At 39.0% G+C, this 22,513-nt stretch overlaps 3 protein-coding genes across 3 annotated transcripts; 1 reads left to right on the top strand and 2 right to left on the bottom strand.

Moving 5' to 3' along the window:
* Positions 1–3,634: 3,634 nt before the first annotated feature.
* On the top strand, positions 3,635–4,591 carry LOC141769565 (olfactory receptor 51E1-like). The gene has a single exon (XM_074642622.1). The coding sequence runs from the start codon at positions 3,635–3,637 to the stop codon at positions 4,589–4,591; it is 957 nt and encodes a 318-aa protein (XP_074498723.1).
* Positions 4,592–6,018: 1,427 nt separating this feature from the next.
* Positions 6,019–12,319, bottom strand: LOC141751962 (olfactory receptor 5F1-like). The gene is made up of 4 exons (XM_074630788.1): positions 12,316–12,319; positions 11,883–12,070; positions 8,513–9,175; positions 6,019–6,408 (listed from the first exon to the last, which is right to left on the bottom strand). The coding sequence occupies exons 1-4, from the start codon at positions 12,317–12,319 to the stop codon at positions 6,244–6,246; spliced, it is 1,020 nt and encodes a 339-aa protein (XP_074486889.1). The 3' UTR covers positions 6,019–6,243.
* Positions 12,320–17,087: 4,768 nt separating this feature from the next.
* Positions 17,088–22,229, bottom strand: LOC141778443 (olfactory receptor 6N1-like). The gene is made up of 4 exons (XM_074652719.1): positions 22,208–22,229; positions 19,055–19,242; positions 18,080–18,742; positions 17,088–17,488 (listed from the first exon to the last, which is right to left on the bottom strand). Exons 1-4 carry the CDS (start codon positions 22,227–22,229, stop codon positions 17,324–17,326), a joined length of 1,038 nt encoding a protein of 345 aa, XP_074508820.1. The 3' UTR covers positions 17,088–17,323.
* Between the last annotated feature and the right edge of the window lie 284 nt (positions 22,230–22,513).

Here is a 22,513-nt window from a genome sequence, read left to right as displayed (position 1 = left end):
GTGTTTAAATGACTTTACTCATTAATAATAGTAATCACAAATAACATTACAGAAAACATTAATATGTTAGCTTTAGCAGCTGTTTAGTCTCCATTAAAAGAGCCTACGAGATAATAACTTGTTATCTTGATTTTTTATCTTGAGGCAGACATACAAAACACTTTCATAAAGCTAAAAATAGGACAATTAATCACTAATTACTCCGATTCGGTTAAACAAGTGATCCAGTGTTGATGAGCTGTCTAGTTTTCTGACTTTAGTTTTCTGACTTAAATATCTGTATATTTCAAACCTGTTTTATTTGTGTGATGTTTCTAATGTTTAGAAAGTGCAGTCTGAAAGTGAAGGCAACTTCAACTGCAGTCAAATTATTTTTTTTAGGATTTTACATACAAGGTTTTATGTGACAGTGCTGATGAAGGAGCAAATGTGATTCTTTCATTCTCATTTTAGGATGTACAAGTGGATTTTTTTTTTATTTTAAATTTAAATATTTTACATTTAAATTTTAAATCTACATGCATTAAGGATCAGCAGAAAGAACCAGTGAAATACATTTTCTGAAAGAATTCAAATGAAATCAGGGCTGTCAAAGTTAACATGATAACAACAACTTGCAATGTTTAAGTTGTGTCATATGAAACTAGAAAAGCTAAGGAACCCATTGGTAACCAACCATGTCATACTAGCTCGTCATGAAGGAGGTTAAATAACGCTCCAAACTTCGAAAATATTTGTCATTGTTTTGTGTTGTTAATTGATTTCCAATCATAAATATATCATACATTTGCATAAAGCAGCATATTTGCCCACTCCCATGTTGATAAGATTATAAAATCTTGACAAACCCCCTTTAAGGTACATTTTGAAAAGATAAATAAATGTGCAATGAAATGTTTTAATCAATTGACAGCCCTAAATAAAAAATAAAGTGAAAGAGCAAAAATAAATATATTTATAAAAGATATTTATAAATCAACCCCCATCAGCATCACACTACATGTTGATCTAAATAAGTTTGCGCTGAATTATCTCTGACGATAAAACAAGTTTGACACAAACTGTAGAAAAACAGGAGGCTATAGATGTATTAACAAATTGTATGATTTTCACATGATTTAGGCTTTAAAAATATAGATGTTTAAATCATATGTTAGATTTGTTTTACATATGAGCATATAAAGGGAAAATATGGCTTAGTGTTGTAGGGGATTTACAAATGGAACAGGTTTGGTTATTAGCTAATTTAATAAATAATATTCATAGAATTATTATTATTAATAAGAATTCTTAATCAACATTAATAATGAACGGGGCACCACCCTGGAATCAGGGACCAATAACCAAAACGTTAATCCAGTCTCATAAGGGGATTGTTCACTCCAAATGCCAGAATTTAAGCACTACTTTACACTTAGGAGATGAACGGTGAAGGGTGAATCCGAGCACTGACTCTCATAACCAGCCGTTATTACAATATGAATGCACAATAAACACAGACAACTGCTATTTAAAATAAGACCATTTATTTAAATATAGTGATCTTAATCAACAATAAACACTCTAACAACATTAATCTAAATCAACAGTTATTACAGCAGTAATTACTAATTAACAACACTTTTAATAAACAAACGGATATTCTACAATGCAGCTCTAAGCACTAAACTAGAATTAAACAAAACACAAAGGCAAAAGAAAAGGTGTGTGCGGGAGAGAGATGTGAGTGTAAGAGAGAGAGATGTGTGTGTGAATGCAAATGTGTATATGTGTGGTGTGAAGGAGGAGTGTCTGTGTGTGTGTGTGGTGTGGGAGGAGCAAAGGACACCCTAAGTGGACGTCACCACGCAAGTGGTTACGTCACGCGAGGGGGGGGGGGTTTGCTCGAACGTACAGATCACGCACAAACGGGGTGTGACTCCCACGTGACCTGTAAGGTAATGAGGTGAGCCTATGTGAGGAGGCGTGTCTATGTGTGTGTGTGTGGTGTAGGGAGGAGCAAAGGACACCCGCGGTGGACGTGGTGACGTCACGCGAGGGAGGGGTTGCTCGAACGTTACAGATCATGCCCAAACGGATGTGAAAGTCCCGCGTGATCAGTAAGGTAAGAACGTGAGGAGGCGTATCTACATGTGTGCGTGTGTGGGAGGAGCAAGGGAAACCCCGAGGCGGCGTCACCGTCACGAGGGAGGAGTTGCTCTGGTGGCGGGAGGTTTAAGTCCCGCGTGTCGGCAAAGTGTTTGTTTGTGTGTGGTAGAAGTGGAGGGAAAGAAAGGCGGGGGGCGCCTTGAAACAGTATCACAGTCAAAACAGTAAACACCGCAGCAGCAGGAATCCTAACTGCCGCGCGAGAGATGTACTAGCTGGGTTATTATCACTCAGATGCTCGGCAGGCAAACTCACGTTAGTCAGCCGTGCACTGGTCTTTCAATAATAAACTACAGCCACAGATCTTCACGTTTGGCAGGAGCTAACACAAGGAGCACACAGTAATCAGACGGTCAGCAACAGTAAACAAAGCAACATAAACAAGCAAAGCAGAGCAACGCAAGTTAAATAAACAAAGCAAACAGACGGACTCGGCGGTCCGTACGTTCAGTATAAATCAACAATAGTTATTAACTTATTGGAATATACAATCTCACTAGTCTCTGCCCAGGCACAAGCCTCTTACTTGAATCGCTTCTTCGGAGCGATAGTGGTGTGGATCTTCGTTAATTGGTCCGGCGGCGTCGTGCTGGCTCGGACAATAACGGGCCGTTATGGAGCTCGTCAGCTGCTGAACGGCAGGCTGGACCTCCGTGTGGCAGCGGAGGGGAAAGCAGCCAGAAATGAAGGAAAGGCGGTGCGCTCGTTTCCTTTGATGAAGAGCGGTTGTCCTCGGCTTCCTTGGTGAAGCCGGGCTGTAGTCTTCCTTCTGCAGGGATGTGGATCAAAGTCTGATGGACACAACATTATCTTAACTCGTCCAGCGAGGTCAGAAAATGTGGCTCGGTCTTAGGTGAACGCTGAAGCGTTGGGTAGCGTTGCAGTGGAAAAAGGAAGAAAGGGGAAAGGGAAGGAAGGGGAAAAGGGGCGAGCTACTCAGGTAGCGTGCTTTTATCTCTTGAGATAGTGGCCGTTTTCCCGGAAAAGGCCCCACATTTCCTGTTAGATTGGTGCCTCATCCAATGGGAGTCCTTGTTTTGGATTCAACATGAAATCTCGCATGTAGGTGAGAGACTTTCGGAGCCGGCAGTTGGGACACCTGCTGTGATCAGGCTTCGGGTTTCCCATGTAGGCCAAGGCTCTTTGTCTCGTGAGGTCCCTACAGTGTGAAGCTGCTACAAGCTTTGTTGTTGTTGTTTGGCCAAATCGCCCAGCTCTAATTCAGCTTTACTAACTTTAATGTTGGCCCAGTGTGCGGTGTAAACTGTATTATGTTAACATTGATAATGTTAGAATCATTCTCACAGTGATTTGCTTAACTATGTAAGTTACGTTACATTTAAATATCATGCTGGATAAAAATCAGGATCGAGATGCTATTGATGTTAAACACCGTCACTCTGACTGATCAGGTTTGATAACGAACACAGTGTTGACTGAACTCTCTGTTTTCTATGATCCTCTGCAGGATCCTCTCCTCCGCAGCATGGAGAACGTAACTTTCAACATGGATATTATATCCATCGAGGGGTTAAAGGTCACCCCCCAGTCCACTGCTCCCGCCTTCATCCTCCTCCTCCTCATCTACATCTTCATCATGGTGTCCAACATCAGCATGGTGGTCCTGATCACCATGGAGAGGAGCCTCCACCAGCCTATGTACCTGCTCTTCTGCAACATGAGTATTAATGATGCGTTCGGGGCGACGGCCATCATCCCTCGCTTGCTAAGTGATGTTTTTAGTCCAATCGCAGAGCGGTACGTCCATTACATAGACTGCGTCGTTCAGGCCTTCGCCTCTCACTTTCATGCCGGCACCTCTCACACGGTGCTTATGATCATGGCTTTCGACCGCTACGTGGCCATCTGCAGCCCCCTACGGTATGCCACCATCATGACCCACCGGATGGTGGTGAAGCTGTCGGTGGGGGCGTGGGTGGCAGCCTTCATCTCTGTCGCGATCCTCCTGGGTCTCACCATCCGCCTGACGCGTTGCAGGCGGGTTATAATCAACCCGTTCTGTGACAACGCCTCCTTGTTCAAGCTGTCCTGCCAGAATCTTCTCTTCAACCACATCTATGGCCTCGGCAGCGCCGTGGTCATCCTGGGCTCCTCCCTCGGCAGCGTCACGCTCACCTACCTAAGGATCGCCATGGTGTGTCTAGGCAGTAAGAACAAGGTGCTGAACAGCCGGGCGCTGCAGACCTGCGCCACCCACCTGGCTGTGTACCTGATCATGTTGGTTGCGTCCTTTACCCCCATGATCATACACCGCCGGCCTGAGTGGGCGGACAGCGGGAAAGTGTCGTCCGTCCTGTTCCACATCGTCCCCCCGGCCCTGAACCCTATCATCTACGGGCTGCAGTGTAAAGAGCTCAGACAGAAGATTATCAGCGTGTTTCACAAGAACAAAGTCATGGATGTGAAAAGTTTCCATAAATAACTCCTAAATATTTACGAATAAAGGTCTCATCCGTCGAGTACCTTAAGTTAAATGCACATTTCTCCTTAACATGAACAACTTTAGGGACATACGTTTGTTCTCACCGAAGATTTTTATTTGAGATTACGTTTAATTTGAGTATTTAACAGTTGGTAGAAGATGTTTACAGGACTGTCTGACCCTGCAGTTTGTAAGCTAAAAGACAAATGTTTATCCCCGACTTTGGTTTAATTTCATTGGCGATCGTAAAACTGAAATGATTGTCTCTTTTTTGTGAGCTTCTAATCTCATTTCACTTTCTTGTTGACACATTTGTTTGCATTGACACGTCATGATATTATTTCACATACATTTCAATTTATTAAGCTTGTATAGTTGTAGGAAAGTCATCATTGAATTCAATACATTCAGCTATTTTAAGAATTAAGTATTAAACATCATGATGGACACTTTAATAAAAACTCAGTTTTTAATGTATTTTACATTATTATTCTTTCAAAATAAGGGACAAAGCAGAGTTAAAGTCCCCAGTGTTGTCACTTTATATGCAGATGGGAGATTTATCATATTGTTATATTGCTTGTTTGAATAATGAAGAATATTTTTAAATGTGTCAAAAAGATACAATCAATTTCTATAGAAACAACGCAAGAAAAAGTCATGTTACGCCGAGGAGTAACTGCCGGTATTGCGTAGTGGTGAGTATCGGCCCACTTCGAGCACTAGAAGTACTTTTTACATTCCAGAAATGTGTGCATGTATGAGTATGTAACGAGCGTATATTGACACGCTGTCACTGTCCAAAAGAAACGCAAGAGGGGTCGTGACCATGGATGAATAAAGAGAACTGGATACAGCGTTGGATGCGCGGCCCCGTTCATTCCTATGAAAGTTGCTCAGTGGCGTATGAAGCCAAAATGGCTCGACTTCTGTCTGGAAAAGTACACGGATCTTCCGACGATCTTCCACATCCATTGGGCCCATGGGCAGGCGCAGTAGCGTCCACCCGGTCACAGGGTCACAACGTCATGCTGTCGTCACGGCCTGCTAACTCCGCCTCCCAGCCCTCGCTCCAGCCTCGGTTTGGGTCTCATTCACTAAGGAGGAAGGGAAATAACTCTGGATTCGGCTATTATTGCGTTTTACAACTTTTAGGACCTAATGATTTAAATAAGGACTATTAGAGTGTTCATACTGGGAAGTTGATTTACCTCAAAATAAATTATCTTCCAAGCTATCTATCCAAGTATGCAGAAGTAGTTAGAGTCCAAAAAATGTACGGAAGAAATACAAGAATAAACCTTAGAAGAACAATACTGGGAATCAGCATTCTCACAATTAAGAGACCTATTCACACAGCCTTCTGAAGAAAAAGCACAAACTTTTATTTAAAAGGATAATGAACTAGTTTAATGTGCCCCTTAATGCAAATTTAATGTAATAGGATAGATAATAAATAGACAGCTGAACAAACTTATCATATGATTGACACAATATACAACTTCAAAATCATAACATTTATATATTAGTTTTTATGAAAGACAGTGTTTTTTAATCTAAAATGGACATCAAGACCCCAGGATGTTCAGTTGCCTTTTCTCTCTCCATTTTGTGGGTGTCCAGTTAGCAGATTGGCAGGTTTTCTGTCCCAGTCAAGACACTGTGTTGACGTCTTTTGTGGGTAAAACAGCAGCAGGTCTGAACCTGGTCAGAGTCCTCCTGATGGACTCTCGCAGCTCCTTGTTCCTCAGACTGTAAATCATCGGGTTTAGGAAAGGAGTCAGAGCGGAGTACAGCACAGACACAATGATACGAACCTAGAACAAAATTAGAAATAATGAACAACACAAGGTTCAATGAGGATATTTGGTAATTCTACCCGCTAGCGGCAGGTCCTGAGGATGAAAAGGCGGCTCAGTCACCATGCTCACAATGGCAACATGCTGATGTTTAGCAAGTATAATGTTTTCCATGTTTATATTCGTTTACATACTAACTTTCACTAATTTGCACAAGTATTGGAAAAATAAAAATGACCAGTTGATGGCACTAGATAAAAAAGTCAGAGGATCACCAAAGTTATTACGGGAGCATGAATGTCTGAATTATGGTAATCCATCCAATAGTTGCTGAGATATTTTACTTAAAACCACAAATGTCAACCTCATGGTGGCGATAGAAGAAAAGTCAGGGGATCACCAAAGTGAGATGACGTATTTTTGTAGGCCAACCAGGAAGTTAGCATCTCCCTGGTTCCCTCCACTAAAACCCAAGGATTTCAGTTCCATTGGGTTTTGGATTAATACAGAAAATAAGCTCTGTGGCAAACAAACGTTTATGATACTTACATGTTTTGTTCATCAAGATAAACTTCACAAATGAACCCCACTTTATGATTTTTGAAGTGTTAACGCAATCACCAGAAGTAAAAAAGCTAACGTTAGGCTATAAACGAACTACACCACGGTCACATGAGCGCAAATATAAACACAACGAGGCTGTAAAGGCGGATGAGTCGACATGATGTTTGGTAGTCTCATTTAGCCACTTGTTAGCAACCGCCTTTTATTTATGTCGTCGAACAAAACGTTAAAATGTCTTAAACTTGTGTTAACCACACAGCTTATTTCAGTCATCTAACTAAAAACCCATTGACTTCCAGATGAGGGAACAGGAAGTGCTAAAATGTTAACTAATTTCCGGGTTTTAGGACTCATTCCTGCAGCACTCTATTAGGATACCTTGTCTGGGTACCCTGAATATCTGAACCAAATTTCATAGCATTGATTTTTCAGTCTGAACAAAAGTGGTGGATCGACTGACAGATCGACATTTCCATCTACAGAGCCACATCGTTAGTGTGGCAAATTATCAACACAAATTCTATGTACTTTATGTTTCCAAAACTTTCAACCACTCTGTTGGCCTTCCTCAGTGCATGGAGTTGCTTCAGGTGGAAGTGGTTGAGTTGCTCATCATGTGACCTAAGTACGATTCACGAATTTCCTTTCACCTCACAAAACTCCCGAATCCAAGACTCCCAAACTCTTTTCAGCAATTTGCCATCTGATATCTGTCAACAAACGGTCTGTGGTTCAATGTAACAGAAATTCCAAACTTAGGCCATATGATATGAACTTAAATATCTCCATGGCAAGCTTTGGAAAAAGCAAAGTTAGTAGAGCTAATGTAAAGATTTTTGGTCAATCTGCTACATGGTCAAGACAAAACCTTCAATCAGTCTTGTTTCAAATACTGGTGCTGAATACAGGACCTTAAATGTCACTTTTGGTCAACCCGTTCTCATTCCCAACTCGTCAAATACCGCCATTTGGTTAGAGCCCTTTGGCATCAGAAACCGAGGTACAGAGGTACCTTTTAGCAACAGTATGTGACGAACCGGGCGTTCAACTAACTCCAATATTAACCCACCCGAGGCGTTAATCAACGGTCGGAGCAAGTGACAAAGTGGGAGAGAGGGGTAGTGGATGGGTCAAACAAACAAGACGTTCAACCCTGTCTGTCCCATCTGAAACTAAAAGTAGTGTTGACTTATTTTGTCACGTCAGTCTTATGGCACGTGACTCGTCGGTATCATCAGTCCTGTGAGTCTCTAGTCAGTGAAGTTAACGTCAACCATGACAGTTTCCTAACCCTAACTAAGTGGTTGTGTTCCCTAAACCTAACTTCCTGTGAAAACGGAAGTTTGTTTTGCAAGGACACCATGCATGTAGCGAGCATATATTGACACGCCGCTCCTGGCCCGTCCAAAAGTAACGCATCGGTCTCTGATGCCGAGGGTCACTGACCAAGCTGCGGTATTTGACAAGTTGGGAGTGAGAATGTGTTGTTTTGGTAGACATATGTGAGACATGTACTGAAACAAATGGAATTATTAAGGCTGGATGATTTGTCTCGTACCTCTGGTGAAATGTTTCCCACCCGGTAGGAGATGTAAACACATGAGGCCGAGCTATAAGAGATGGACACCACAGTCAGGTGAGCGGCACACGTCCCGAATGCCTTCAGCCTCTGACCGACACCCATCCTCGATATGGAAACGCCAATTAGGACGTAGGAGGTGAGGATGAGGATTCCTGTGGTCAGAAGTGCCACCATGGCGAAGGAAAGGGACACAATGTTATCTGCTCTGGTGTCGCCGCACACCAGCCGTCTTACAGACGACGGGTCGCACCAGCCATTCCTCACCACATTTGGGCCGCAGTAAGACCGCTGCCAGGTCATGGAGGTGGCTGGTAGCGTGCAGAAGGCGCCGAAGCTCCAGGCTCCTGCGATCAGGAGCAGCCGGGTGGGCCGGGTCATGACGGCAGTGTAGCGCAGAGGATTGCAGATGGCCATGTAGCGGTCGTACGCCATGACAGTCAGGATGGCACGGCCGGTAACAGCTAGCTGAATGAAGCAATACATCTGGACGAAGCAGCCCGTGACAGAAATGGCATTTACATCTGTCAGGAAGCCGGATAACATGTTGGGGATGGTGGTGGTGGTGTAGACGATGTCCACAAAGGACAGATTGTAGAGGAAGAAATACATGGGAGAGTTGAGCTTCGAATCAGTCAATGCCTGCATGAGAGAAAAAGTGACTGCAATTACGATACAATCCATTCATTATATGTAACCGCTTAGTGACAGACAACCATTCACGCTCACATTAACACCTACGGTCAATTAAGAGTCAACAATCAACCTAACCTGCATGTCTTTGGACTGTGAGAAAACCGGAGCACCCAGAAAAAAAACATGCTAACACGGGGAGAACATGCAAACTCCACAAAGAAGGGTCCCAAGTTGGGTTTGAACCTGCTGTGAGGCGACAGTGCTAACCACTGCACCACAGTGCAGCCCATTATGATACTAATAATTCCAGTTTAGTAAAGCCGGGCACACACTACACGAGAATAAAGCCGACTTTGGGCCTGATTCCTCCTGACAGTCGTCAGCAAAGCCCTGATTTATTGATGGTCCTAAAGATGATCGTTCCTTGATGTTCCTGTGGTGTGAGGTACAGACGTAGGCAAAGTTGTTGGTAACGTTCCGTTAAAGAGAGAAAAACCCACAATGGTCACTGAAATAACTTGAAATTGACAAAAGTAATAATAAATAAAAATTTACTGAAAATGAACTAATGAAAATCAGATATTGTTTTTGAATTGTGGTTCAACAGAATCATTTTAAAAAACAAACTAATGAAACTGGCCAGGACAAAAATGATGGTACCCCTAGAAAAGATGTAAAATAATGTGACCATAGGGACATATTAAACTAAGGTGTGTCCTGTAATTAGCATCACAGGTATCTTCAAACTTGTAATCAGTCAGTCTGCCTATTTAAAGGGTGAAAAGTAGTCACTGTGCTGTTTGGTGTCATGGTGTGTACCACACTGAACATGGACCACAGAAAGCTAAGGAGAGAGTTGTCTCAGGAGATCAGAAAGAACATTATAGACCTTCATGTTAAAGGTAAAGGCTATAAGACCATCTCCAAGCAGCTTGATGTTCCTGTGACTACAGCTGCACATATTATTCAGAAGTTTAAGGTCCATGGGACTGTAGCCTACCTCCCTGGACGTGGCCGCAAGGGGAAAATTGATGACATATTGAAGAGACGGATAATACGAATGGTAACCAAAGAGCCCAGAACAACTTCCAAAGAGATTAGAGGTGAACTCCAAGGTCAAGGTACATCAGTGTCAGATCGCACCATCCTTCGCTGTTTGAGCCAAAGTGGACTTAATGGAAGACGACCGAGGAGGACACCAAATCATAAAAAAGCGAGACTGGAATTTGCCAAAATGCATATTGACAAGCCACAAAGCTTCTGGGAGAATGTCCTTTGGACAGATGAGACAAAACTGGAGCTTTTTGGCAAGTCACATCAGCTCTATGTTCACAGACGCAAAAATGAAGCATCCAAAGAAAAGAACACTGTACCTAATGTGAAACATGGAGGAGGCTCGGTTATGTTATGGGGCTGCTTTGTTGCATCTGGCACAGGGTGTATTGAATCTGTGCAGGGTGCAATGAAATCTCAAGACTATCAAGGCATTCTGGAGCGAAATGTGCTGCCCAGTGTCAGAAAGCTTGGTCTCAGTTGCAGGTCATGGGTCCTCAAACAGGATAATGACCCAAAACACATCTAAAAACACCCAAGAATGGCTAAGAACAAAACATTGGACTATTCTGAAGTGGCCTTCTATGAGCCCTGATCTAAATCCTATTGAACATCTGTGGAAGGAGCTGAAACATGCAGTCTGGAGAAGGCACCCTTCAAACCTGAGACAGCTGGAGCAGTTTGCTCACGAGGAGTGGGCCAAAATACCTGTCGACAGGTGCAGAAGTCTCATTGAGAGTTACAGAAATCACTTGATTGCAGTGATTGCCTCAAAAGGTTGTGCAACAAAATATTAAGTTAATGTTACCATCATTTTTGTCTAGGCCAGTTTCATTAGTTTGTTTTTTTAAATGATTCTGCTGAACCATAATTCAAAAACAATATCTGATTTTCATTAGTTCATTTTCAGTGAATTTTTATTTATTATTACTTTTGTCAGTTTCAAGTTATTTCAGTGACCATTGTGGGTTCATCTCTCTTTAACGTAACGTTACCAACAACTTTGCCTACGTCTGTATGTTAAGAGTGTTTTTTTACATCCCCCGATCGGCTCTGAAGTCTATCCTGACGCAGTCACGTGGGAAAGAACGATAGCCAATAGAGAAACAAGCTAACTGAAGAATGAAGGACAACCACCACCGTCATGGCGGCCGCAGCTAATGCATGAGCTAATGCATGAGCTAATGCTAAGCGTGAAGCATAAAGTAGGAGTAAGATGGAGCTCAGAAATGGAGGACCAACTTTTTAATTTGTGGCAACAACGCAAGTCTTTATTCAACATGTCTCCATGACTTCATCCATCCATCCTTTGTGAATTTTCAGTACAAAGTAAAAAACTAACAATGCTAATTCTTCCTGCCTGTCGTCCGCCATGTTTGTTTACACTTAAGTCACTTTTGACCACGAGGGATTTTGCGAGACTTCTGTTTTTTTTAGTGGGGACTCTTGTTCATGAATGCATCTGTTAGTTTGTGGTGTGCTTTTTTGCAAAATCATTGCTCTCCGCACAATATAGGAACAAAACTGTTAAATTTAACATATCATGTCGTTATGTGTGGACCCTCACATTTTACACATCTGGTAAGATGTGAAACATCTTTTAGTGTGGGCCAGCCTTATGACTGAGACAAATACCAATTAAATTGTCAGTGTTTTGTACCACATAGATGATCATGCTGTTTCCTCCCAGGATGATGATGTAAGCCAGAAGCAGGAACGAAAAAAGGATCATCTTTTTCTCGCCAAGGTCAACGAGGCCCTGAATGATGAAGAACGTGACGCCATCATGCCCCCAGGTGCCGTTAGCAGAACTGGATCTGTGATTGGTCGACAAGGGCAGGTATGAATCTGGAGAAGGAGTGAGGTAAGAGAGGCGTCAGTGTTTATTCACAGACAGAAGACAGAGTTCTTGTTCATAGTTCATTTGTATGGCTCTGTTGGGTCACTCTAAGCTCTTGGTTAAGGTTAGGGAAATATGGTGGTCTTGGTCTAATATTGAAATCATGACACTGGACGAGTTTAGTTTATTCAGTTAACCCAAACCACCAACTTTACTTAAATTTAACTAAGGTGTTTCTATTGCCCAAACCTACCCATACCAAGTGCAGGACTTGCCCACCATCCTCCCCAACCACGTACCCACAACTAGCATAGGGTTAAAAAATGTACTTCTGTACTGGAAAAAACGTTGATCCAGGCAGCAATTATGTTTCCTTCAAAATGTGATTATCAGAACAAATGCGTAGTATATAAACATAATTTCTAGACAGGGTTGTAATACAATACTTGTAATGTTTATAAATGGCTCAGAAACTATGTTCTTACCAAAAATCAACATGTTTTTTTATTAATCGCCATGAGTCAAAAAGAAATATAATGAAATGTGGTGTTCCTCATGGATCCATAGTGGGACCTTTATTATTTTTTATTTGTATCAATGATCTTGCTACATCACATTCACATTGCTCTTTGCAGATGACACCAACCTTTTTACCTCAAATAGAGATTTGACAACTTTCATCAGTGAACTAAATCGTGATCTTCACATCTACTCAATATCATGTTATTTTTACAGGAAATAAAAAATATGATAGTGAGCAAATTCAACTCCATATTCATGATGAAGAAATATTAAAGTTTCATCAACATGTTTCTTAGGTATTCTGATAGATGACAAACTCTCTTGGAGAAATCAGGTTGGTTTTGTCTGCAATAAGGTCACTAAATCTCTTGGGATTCTGAGAAAAATAAGAGCTTTTGTCCACAAAACATGCCTGTTAACATTATATTATAGTTTAATTTATCCATATTTCACATACTGTTATATTGTTTGGGCAAGTACTTTTCCAACTTATCTGAACAAAATATTGCTACAGAAACAGTTTATTAGATTAGCAACTTTTTCGAATGCTGTTATACCAAGTGCACCACTTTTTTCAAAATTGCAGTTATTGACAATCTTTGACATCAACATTCTTCAAACCTGTAAATTTGCCTTTAAGGCGATATATTAGGATGCAGATTTACCTCATTGTTTTAGATATTATTTTTAACAACTCTCAATTCCATAATTATCCAACCAGACAGGCTGAGAATCTTCATCTTCCTTTATATAAAACATCTCGTCAGCTTTCAATCAGATTTCGTGGAGTAAAAAATTATCACTCGTAGAAACTTTAAATATGGCAATTACTCCAGCTTCTTTGTATTTTTTGTTGTTGTTTTGTTTGAACATTACTGCTACACTTTACACCATATTTTTATATGTGAAATGAGTAACACTTTATTTTACAGATCCAGAAATTCCATGGTAATTAAATGATATCAGTAAGTAACCTATTTGAAATTTCTTTGGAATTACTGAAAAATTACCCCAATATTTACCTCAAAATGTATCGAAAATCACTTTATTATAATCATTAATTAATAATGATATGCTAAAATAGCATATAATGGTTAAAACAGGGCCCTTGGGCTTGAGAAGTGGCTGTGCGCTGCTCTTCATCGGAGGTGGAAAACAAAAATTATAGAAGACACTTCTGATCAGGCACAAATCTCACCATTGTGTGACTTTTTGTCGACACAAAAGCTAATGTCATGATTCAGTGAGTTTATTTTAAGACATTTCAAATGAGTTAATTGATAATTATTGTCTATTTGTCAGCAGACATGGAAATAAAGCAGATCAGTTAACTTTGTATTCTTTTCCTGGAAATGTATTAAATAAATTTCCAGCTATTGGGAAATAGCGTAATATCATTATTAAATAATGTTTATAATAAAGTAATTTTCGAGAAACTTTTAGGTAAATATTTGGGTAATTAGGCAGTAATTCCAAAGAAATTTCAAATAGGTTACTTGCTAGTTATCACCTAATTGCCATGAAATTTGCCAACATGTAAAATGAAGTGTTACCGTATATTAAATTCTGTTCATGGGAATTGTATTTTATTGGCTTTTTATACGTGTGAAACAAATAAACAAAAATAAACAAACACATATGCTCACTCTTTTTAGTTTAGTTGTAGGGGTTATTATTGAAAGTATTGGCTTGTTAGTTTGGAAACATGGGTAAGCACCAGAGCTACCAGTAGACCAAGATAGGATGACAGATACGCAGTAGTGGAAAGTGTGTTTACTACAATACTGTTCTGTACTACCATACTGTGTGGGTGGCAGGCAAAGGCAGGGACCGAGAAGTACTAACCCCCAGCAACTAATGAGCGTGAACATCAGCCCTGTTGACTCTCGGGACAGTTAACAATGCTCATGACGCACCGTAAAGCCAAAGTCGTTGGCTCTTGAATATCCGTTCAACAATGCTCATTAAATATGTACGCCTTTTACAAAAAAAGGAAAAGCAAACTGAGAATCTAAAACATGAAGTAGTGCAAGTTCAAATAAAAGGCTAAAATATAACATAATTAATAATACACTAAATATAATTAACAATATAACATAAATAAAATATAAAATAAAGTAATATAAATTTGTCACGCATTTTCTATCTGTTCAAAATGTACCTTAAAGTTAGATTTGTCAATTATTTAATATTAATACTTTTATCAACATGGGAGTGAACAAATATGCTGCTTTATGCAAATCGCAAGTTGCTTTAATGCATTAAAGACTTTGACAGCCGTAGTTTTATTTGAATTCTTTCAGATGATTTATTTCACTGGCTCATTCTACTGATCCCACATGCATGTACATTTAGATAAAAAAAATGCAAACATACACCTTAAAATGTAAAAGAGAAATTATTGACAGCCCTAATATATATATATACATATATATATATATATATATATGTATATATATATACTGTATAAATACAATAGTTAAACACCGTAGTATCCGACCAGTCTAACAGAAAAAAACCCGGAAGAAATGAACATGAACTAGTTCATTTTTTGGGACTCTGAACTTAGTTCAAAACATTGTATGATAAGAGCAGTTAATATCAAGCCTTTATGCAACTTAAATGGGTGAAAAACAATTCAGCACTGATATAAATGCAGGCTTTCTCTAATAAAGTTGTGAAAATAATGTGTAATGCCTCCAGTCATTGATAATCAATTACAATGAAGCACTTGAAAAAAAAAACTTTTTTTAAGGGATAAATTAAGACTAAATTAATTGTGTCATACATTTTAACTGTAACATCAATGTTATACATTATCTTCTATGTTAATAACATTTCTGTTGTGTTTATAATTGAAAAGATATTTCTGATAAGTGTATAATATACTGTATGTCAGTGTGAAGTTTGATATTACTGGATATCACCAGAACAGTATACCACTCAACCAGAAACACATAATAATAAGCAGAGAAACACTCACAGACCTCTGGGGCTATCAGGTGAAATAGCAAATAGCAAAAGTTCCATCTCTTCTCAGCAGACAGACAGACTGACAGACAGATGAATAGATTGGTGGATGTAGACAAGTGTGCTGTCAACAGACAGCAAGTGAAGAATAATTACACAGCAAAAATGAAAAGCTCTGTATGTGACTTCATCTGTGCAAAAGCTCAATTTGACAGCACAAAATACAAAGTTAAACAAAATTCTCTACAACTGCAGACAATGAAACACTTCTTCAGATTTCACCTTTTAAAAGTACAAATAACCTGACATGGTTCATAAATAAGATATCATCATCTTACCTGCATATGTGAATCAGACTTTGCGCTGCTCAGGTTTAGTCAGATCTAAGCAGAACTTCATCACGTACGCAAGCAACTGACCTTTTTTCTGGTTATAATGGGGATTATGGTGAGACCAAACAATGTTAATTACACAAAGTGACATCAGATCCCATTCATTAAAAACATAAATTGTACACAAGATGGCAAAATAATACCAAAGGGACCTATTTTAGTGACCTCTGTGGTTATAAACAAGCACCTGAAAAGAAAACACGAGAAACATAATTGTCTCCGTTGCCAAGGTAACAACTGGCTGCTTCAAACGTGTAATCTACTAATTAAAGGTTCATTATATTGTTTCTTGCTTTACTTTAATTGCTTGTGTGTGTGTGTGTAATCGTGAATAATAGTACCTGTTGTTGTCAAGTTAAAGTCCCAACTTTGCGATTCTTTGCAAAGTTTCAGGGTATATTATATAAATATTGGGGTAATTTGGCAGCAAAGATATTTCAAATAGGTTTCTTGCTAATTATCACCTAATTACCATGAAATTTGTGGACCTGTAAAATGAAGTGTTACCTTGATTTTATTCAAATTTGCAATTCATACAACCTTCAAAACCGTCAAACAAGATTTACACTAGCGGCCCTGCGACGTGGTGCTTTGAGCTAAACGCTAGAGCTATCAGATCAACATACAATGACAATGCTAACATGCTGGAAAATTTCACTGAAAAGCATGAATGTGAACCTCATGTTGCTAATAGAGCAAAATCAGAGGATTACCAAAGTCATTAGGATTTATCCTCTGGGAACCATGAATGTACAAAAGTAGAGCTAACTTACCCACAATAACAATGACAACATGTAGATGTTACGGGGTTATGATGATTTCTATGTTGATTACTGTCTTAGTTTGGCATGTTAGCAGGCTAATATTTGCTAATTAGCACTAAACACAAAGTACAGCTGAGGTTGATGGGAATGTCAATAGTTTTTTTAAGTATTTGGTTATAAGTTATTACGGTTCATCCTGAGGGTAACATGAACGTCTGAACTAAATTTCAGGACAATCCGTCCAATAGTTGTTGACATATTTGAGTCCATAGAGTCATTCCACTAGTCTCATACCTGATTTTGGTCATTTAGTTTTTAGGGCTGTGTTTTGGCAACAATCTGGCGATACGATACAAATCACGATACAGGGGTAACGATTCAATATATTGTGATATATTGCGATACTGTAAGCAAGGCGATATATTGAGATTCTTCTCGTAAACACCACCACATTTGAAGGCACCATAAAAATCATATTATTGCTAAATGAGTTGTTGGGAAAGACAGTGTTTTTAATCTAAAATGGAAGCCAAGACCCCTGGACGTTCAGTCGCCTTTTCTCTCTCCATTTTGTGGGCGTACAGTTTGCAGATTGGCAGGTTTTCTGTCCCAGTCAGGACACTGTGTTGACGTCTTTCGTGGGTAATACAGCAGCAGGTGTGAACCTGCTCAGAGTCCTCCTGATGGACTCTCGCAGCTCCTTGTTCCTCAGACTGTAAATCATCGGGTTTAGGAAAGGAGTTAGAGCGGAGAACAGCACAGACACAACGATACGAACCTAGAACAAAATCAAATATAGATTGAACAAATTAAATTGAACACACAAGTCATGAACAAGACATGAATGTCCGGCAATCCATTCAATAGCTGTTGTCATATTTTAGTCCAGGCCAATGTAGCGGACAGACCAAAAGTCCAACATTTCCATCTATAGAGCCACGCTGATAGCGTGGCGAGTTTTCAAATCCCACACTCATTTTAGCATTTGTCATCTGATATCTGTGTGGTGAGTTTGGTCTGTGTGTTCAGAGTCCTTCAATCCAACAAACTGTCTGTTGTTGAATATAACAGAAATTAAAAACTTAGGCCACATGATATAAACTTAAATATCTCCATGACAACTCAACAACTGAATCTGCTGTGCAAGGCCACGGGATGTGGTTGGAAGCTTCGGAGACACAAAGTAAGTGGACCTAATATTAAGATTTCTGATCAAGCTGCTGCTCCAAAGGTCAAGAATGAACCTTCAAAATCATCTTGTTTTAAATACTGGTGCTGAATATAGGACATTAACTATAATTTTTGGTGGACATATGTGAGACGTAATAGAACAAAAGTAAATATTAAAGCCAGATGATTTGTCTCGTACCTCTGGTGAAAACTTTCCTATCCGGTAGGAGATGAATACAAACGAGGCAGAACTATAAGAGATGGAGACCACAGTCAGGTGGGCGGCACACGTCCCAAAGGCCTTCAGCCTCTGAGCAACACCCATCCTCGATATGGAAACGCCAATCAGGATGTAGGAGGTGAGGATGAGGACTCCTGTGGTCAGAAGCGACAGTATGGCGAAGGAAATGGACACAATGTTATCTACTCTGGTGTTGCCGCATACCAGCCGCCTTACAGCTGACAGGTCGCACCAGCCATTCCTCACCACATTTGGGCCGCAGTAAGACCGCTGCCAGGTCATGGAGGTGGCTGGCAGTGAGCCGAGGATGCCGAAGCTCCAGGCTCCTGCAATGAGCAGCAGCCGGATCTGTCGGGTCATGACGGCAGTGTAGCGCAGAGGATTACAGATGGCCACGTAGCGGTCGTATGCCATGACAGTCAGGATGGCATAGTCAGTAATGCCTAGCTGAAAGAAGAAATGCATCTGGACGAAGCAGCCCGGGACGGAAATGGTATTCACATCTGTCAGGAGGCCAGATAGCATTTTCGGGATGGTGGTGGTTGTGAATAGGATGTCCACAAAGGAGAGGTTGTAGAGAAAGAAATACATGGGAGAGCTGAGCTTCGAATCAGTCAACGCCTGGGAAAAAAAAGTGGCAGCGATTTTTAGTAAGACCGAGGCAATATGCCCTTTACACAGCAGCCATTTTGACATGTCAGATGTGATTGATAAAATAAATTCTGGTCCAATTCTATATAGTGTGTCACAGCCTTTTCCAGGGAGCCAGCATGCAAAACACCAGGACCCTGACACACCTAAATGGAACAGGGCCATAATTAATGTTATTAATTACACCTGTGTTTACCCTGCAATGACATGTCAAAATGGCTGCTGTGAAAAGGGCCCATAGCGAAATTAAATCATAACTACATAGACGGCTCTGTTTTGTACCACGTAGATGATCATGCTGTTTCCTCCCAGGATGATGATGTAACCAAGAAGCAGGATGACAAAAACAATTATCTTTTCCTGGCCAAGGTTGGCGAGGCCCTGAATGATGAAGAAAGTGACGCCTTCAGGCCCCCAGGTGCCGTTCACAGAACTGGATCTGTGATTGGTCGACAAGGGCAGGTATGAGTCTGGAGAAGGGGTGAGGAAAGAGAGGCGTCAGTGCTTAGGCCCAATCACAATGTCCACACTGAGACTCACAGACTTTGAGGCGTCCATGAGGGTTTAGGGCTGTTTTCAAGGTAATGTGAGATGTCATAAAATGCTGTCCCATTTTGTATTTATACCATTTCAAGCCCTTGCATTGGGATTGGGCCCTTATTCACAGACCGAACATCAGAAGACTCATACATTTTACATCAGTGTTTTCATATTTCCATCCCCATTATTCATACAGATGTAGAGAAATAGATTGTGTTGCACTAAATATAGTACAGGTCCTATTTAACAGCTTAAAAAAACATATTTAACATTGTTTTATCAACTTGGTACTTAATGACATTTCCTGATTTTATGAGAATTGATTATAAACACAGAAAATGACACAATCATTTTCTAACAGTTTGTTCATAGAAGAGGTCTAACTCCCAGTATACATGCAAACATGAAACCAATCTCTTCTGATAGTCTAACTGACTACAAATATAAGTACATCTGTGAGAGGCTTTTTTCATACAGAAGGAAAATATATTCACTATATGATAACCGTCATTTATAAATGGTAAATTAATAGTTAAAATTTAGTTAATAGTTATTTTACGAAATTATAATAATGTTAACTAATTATTAGTAATGCTATAATTTATGTTATTTTAACAGTTTATTGTTTAACACATTATAACATTTCATATACAATATTTACAATAATTTGTTAATGATTAAGATATTATTTGTAAACCTTTAAGAAATTGTTTGTAAAACATCTATAAACATCACATAGATAGATATTTGTAACACTTTGTTAATGGTTAATAACTGGTTTGTTAACATCTATAAATATCATTTGGATGGCTATAAAGTTGCAACTGATGATTATAATACCTTGTTAAAAGGTAAATAACTACATTGTAAAGCATCTATAAACATTATTTAGATAAATAGTTAATACTTTGTTAATGGCTTCTGGTCCATCTATCTATGTAATGGCTATATATGTTTTACAAACAATTTCTTAAAAGTTTTCAAATCACTTGGTAACCATTAACAAATACTTAATATGGTATATAAAATGTTATAATGTGTACAACAATAAACTTTTATTAAATACTTTACTTATGTAATCAGAATGTAATTTTTATTGTCTCCTATCCGCTATGATACCCTATATAACCCAATTATTTCATATTATACATAAATGATAACATTACTAATAATTAGTAGACATTGTTAATGATCATTTCATTGTTTTACAGTAAATAACTATTAACTAACTTTAATTAATTACAAATGTATCATTTACAAATTGTGGTTACTATAAAATGTTACCTATATTCAAACATAAACTATATAACATAAAAAACTGAAGTACATCATGGTAATTTCTGTATTTTGTTACTTTTATCAATGGGAAGATTTTCGACTGCAGTACTTTTCCACATGGTCACAAAAAATGAATAAATATCATCAAGTATTGGTTAATTTTGCAATAATAATTACTATTTGACACATTTAGCAGTATGTGTTTACGATAAGAGCTGTTATCATTAAGAGTGTATGCAAATATAATAAGTGAAAAACAATTCAGCACTGATATAAATGCAGGCTTTCTCTAATAAAGTTGTGAAAATAATGTGTAAATGCCTTCAATCATTGATAGACAATTACAATGAAGCACTGAAAGAAATACAGTTTTCAAGGGATAAATTAAACCTAGATTAATTTTGTCATACATTTTAACTGTAACATCAATGTTATACATTATCTACTATGTTAATAACATTTCTGTTGTGCTTACAATTGAAAAAATATTTATGATAAGTGTATAATATATGACAGTGTGAAATTTGATATTACTGTGCATCATCAGAACAGTATACCACTCAACCAGAAACACATAATAAAAAGCAGAGAAACATGCACAGACCTCTGGGGCTTTCAGATGAAATATCAAACGGCAAAAGCTCCATCTCTCCTCAGCAGACAGACAGACCGACAGACAGATGAATAGATGGGTGGATGTAGACAAGTTTGCTGTCAACAGACAACAAGTGAAGAATAATTACACAGCAAAAATGAAAAACTATGTATGTGACTTCATCTGTGCACAAGCTCAATTTGACAGCACAAAATATAAAGTCAAAACATAAAAAGCTCTACAACTGCAGACAACAAAACACTTCTTCAGATTTATCTTTTTAAAAGTGCCAATAACTGGACTTGGATAATAAATAAGATAGTATTATCTTACCTGAATATGTGAATCAGACTTTGCACTGCTCAGGTTTAGTCAGATGTAAGCAGAACTTCATCCACTTCAACATTTTGCCTTTTCAAGAGCAACTGACCTTTTTTCTGGTTATAATGGAGATTATGGTGAGACCAAACAACGTTAATTACACAAAGTGACATCAGATCCCATTCATTAAAAACATAAATTGTACACAGGATGGCAAAAGAATACCAAAGGGACCTATTTTAGTGATTTCTGTGGTTATAAACAAGCACCTGAAAAGAAAACATAAACATAATTGTCCTTGTTGCCGTGGTAACAACTTTAATCTACTAATTAACGATTAATTATAGAAGTTCTAACTTTAATTGCTTGTACAGTGTGTGTAATTGTGTGTAATTATATGTGTTGTTGATTCTTTGAGCACAAGTTGGACAGTACCAGTTAGTCTGAACTTTGAGATTGATCAAAGTTTCACAGTTAAACATAATTGCATTTATAAGTACAAAAATAAATGACAACAAATTAGACCAATTGATGACCCTCAGATCAAGGAGGAGCAATGCGGATTCCTTCCTGGCCATGAAGGGGAGGGGGGGCATGAGAGTTTGCCAATCCATTCTACATGTGATTTGTGGACTTTGAGAAGGCGCATAACCATGTGCCCTTGGAAATTCTGTTGAAGATACTGCGAGAGTATGGGGTACCCAGGCCGTTGCTACGAGCCATCTGGTCCTTATATAACTAATAAAAGTAAAAGTTGTGTTCGTATTCTCAGCACAATGTCAAACACGTTTTTTGGTTGATGTTGGGCTCTTTGCAGATGATGTGGTTACCTGTGACAATTGGTAGAAATAGAATATTTTTATTGAAAGAATGAAATTTAAAAAGAAGACACTACATGTGCACTTTTCTGTCACCTGGCGATGGATGTGAGATTTCACACACTTCTACTGTCTTTAGTTTCGTGTTTATGTGATTAAATGGAAGACCTTATGTTGTTTTACTGTTGT

Source organism: Sebastes fasciatus, chromosome 1, assembly GCF_043250625.1.
Source record: "Sebastes fasciatus isolate fSebFas1 chromosome 1, fSebFas1.pri, whole genome shotgun sequence".
NCBI classification, from domain to species: Eukaryota; Metazoa; Chordata; class Actinopteri; order Perciformes; family Sebastidae; genus Sebastes; species Sebastes fasciatus.
This window is presented reverse-complemented; position numbering and strand designations above follow the sequence as displayed.

Coding starts and splice junctions, on each gene's coding strand:
- LOC141769565 (XM_074642622.1), top strand. CDS start 3,635: ATGGAGAACGTAACTTTCAACATGGATATTATATCCATCGAGGGGTTA.
- LOC141778443 (XM_074652719.1), bottom strand. CDS start 22,229: ATGGCTCGTAGCAACGGCCTGG. Junction 19,243..22,207: donor GGCTCGTAGCAACGGCCTGG/GTACCCCATACT, acceptor CCCCTTCTCCAG/ACTCATACCTGCCCTTGTCG. Junction 17,489..18,079: donor TAGGAAAGTTTTCACCAGAG/GTACGAGACAAA, acceptor ATTTTGTTCTAG/GTTCGTATCGTTGTGTCTGT.
- LOC141751962 (XM_074630788.1), bottom strand. Junction 9,176..11,882: donor ACAGCATGATCATCTATGTG/GTACAAAACACT, acceptor TCTCTCATGCAG/GCATTGACTGATTCGAAGCT. Junction 6,409..8,512: donor TGGGAAACATTTCACCAGAG/GTACGAGACAAA, acceptor ATTTTGTTCTAG/GTTCGTATCATTGTGTCTGT.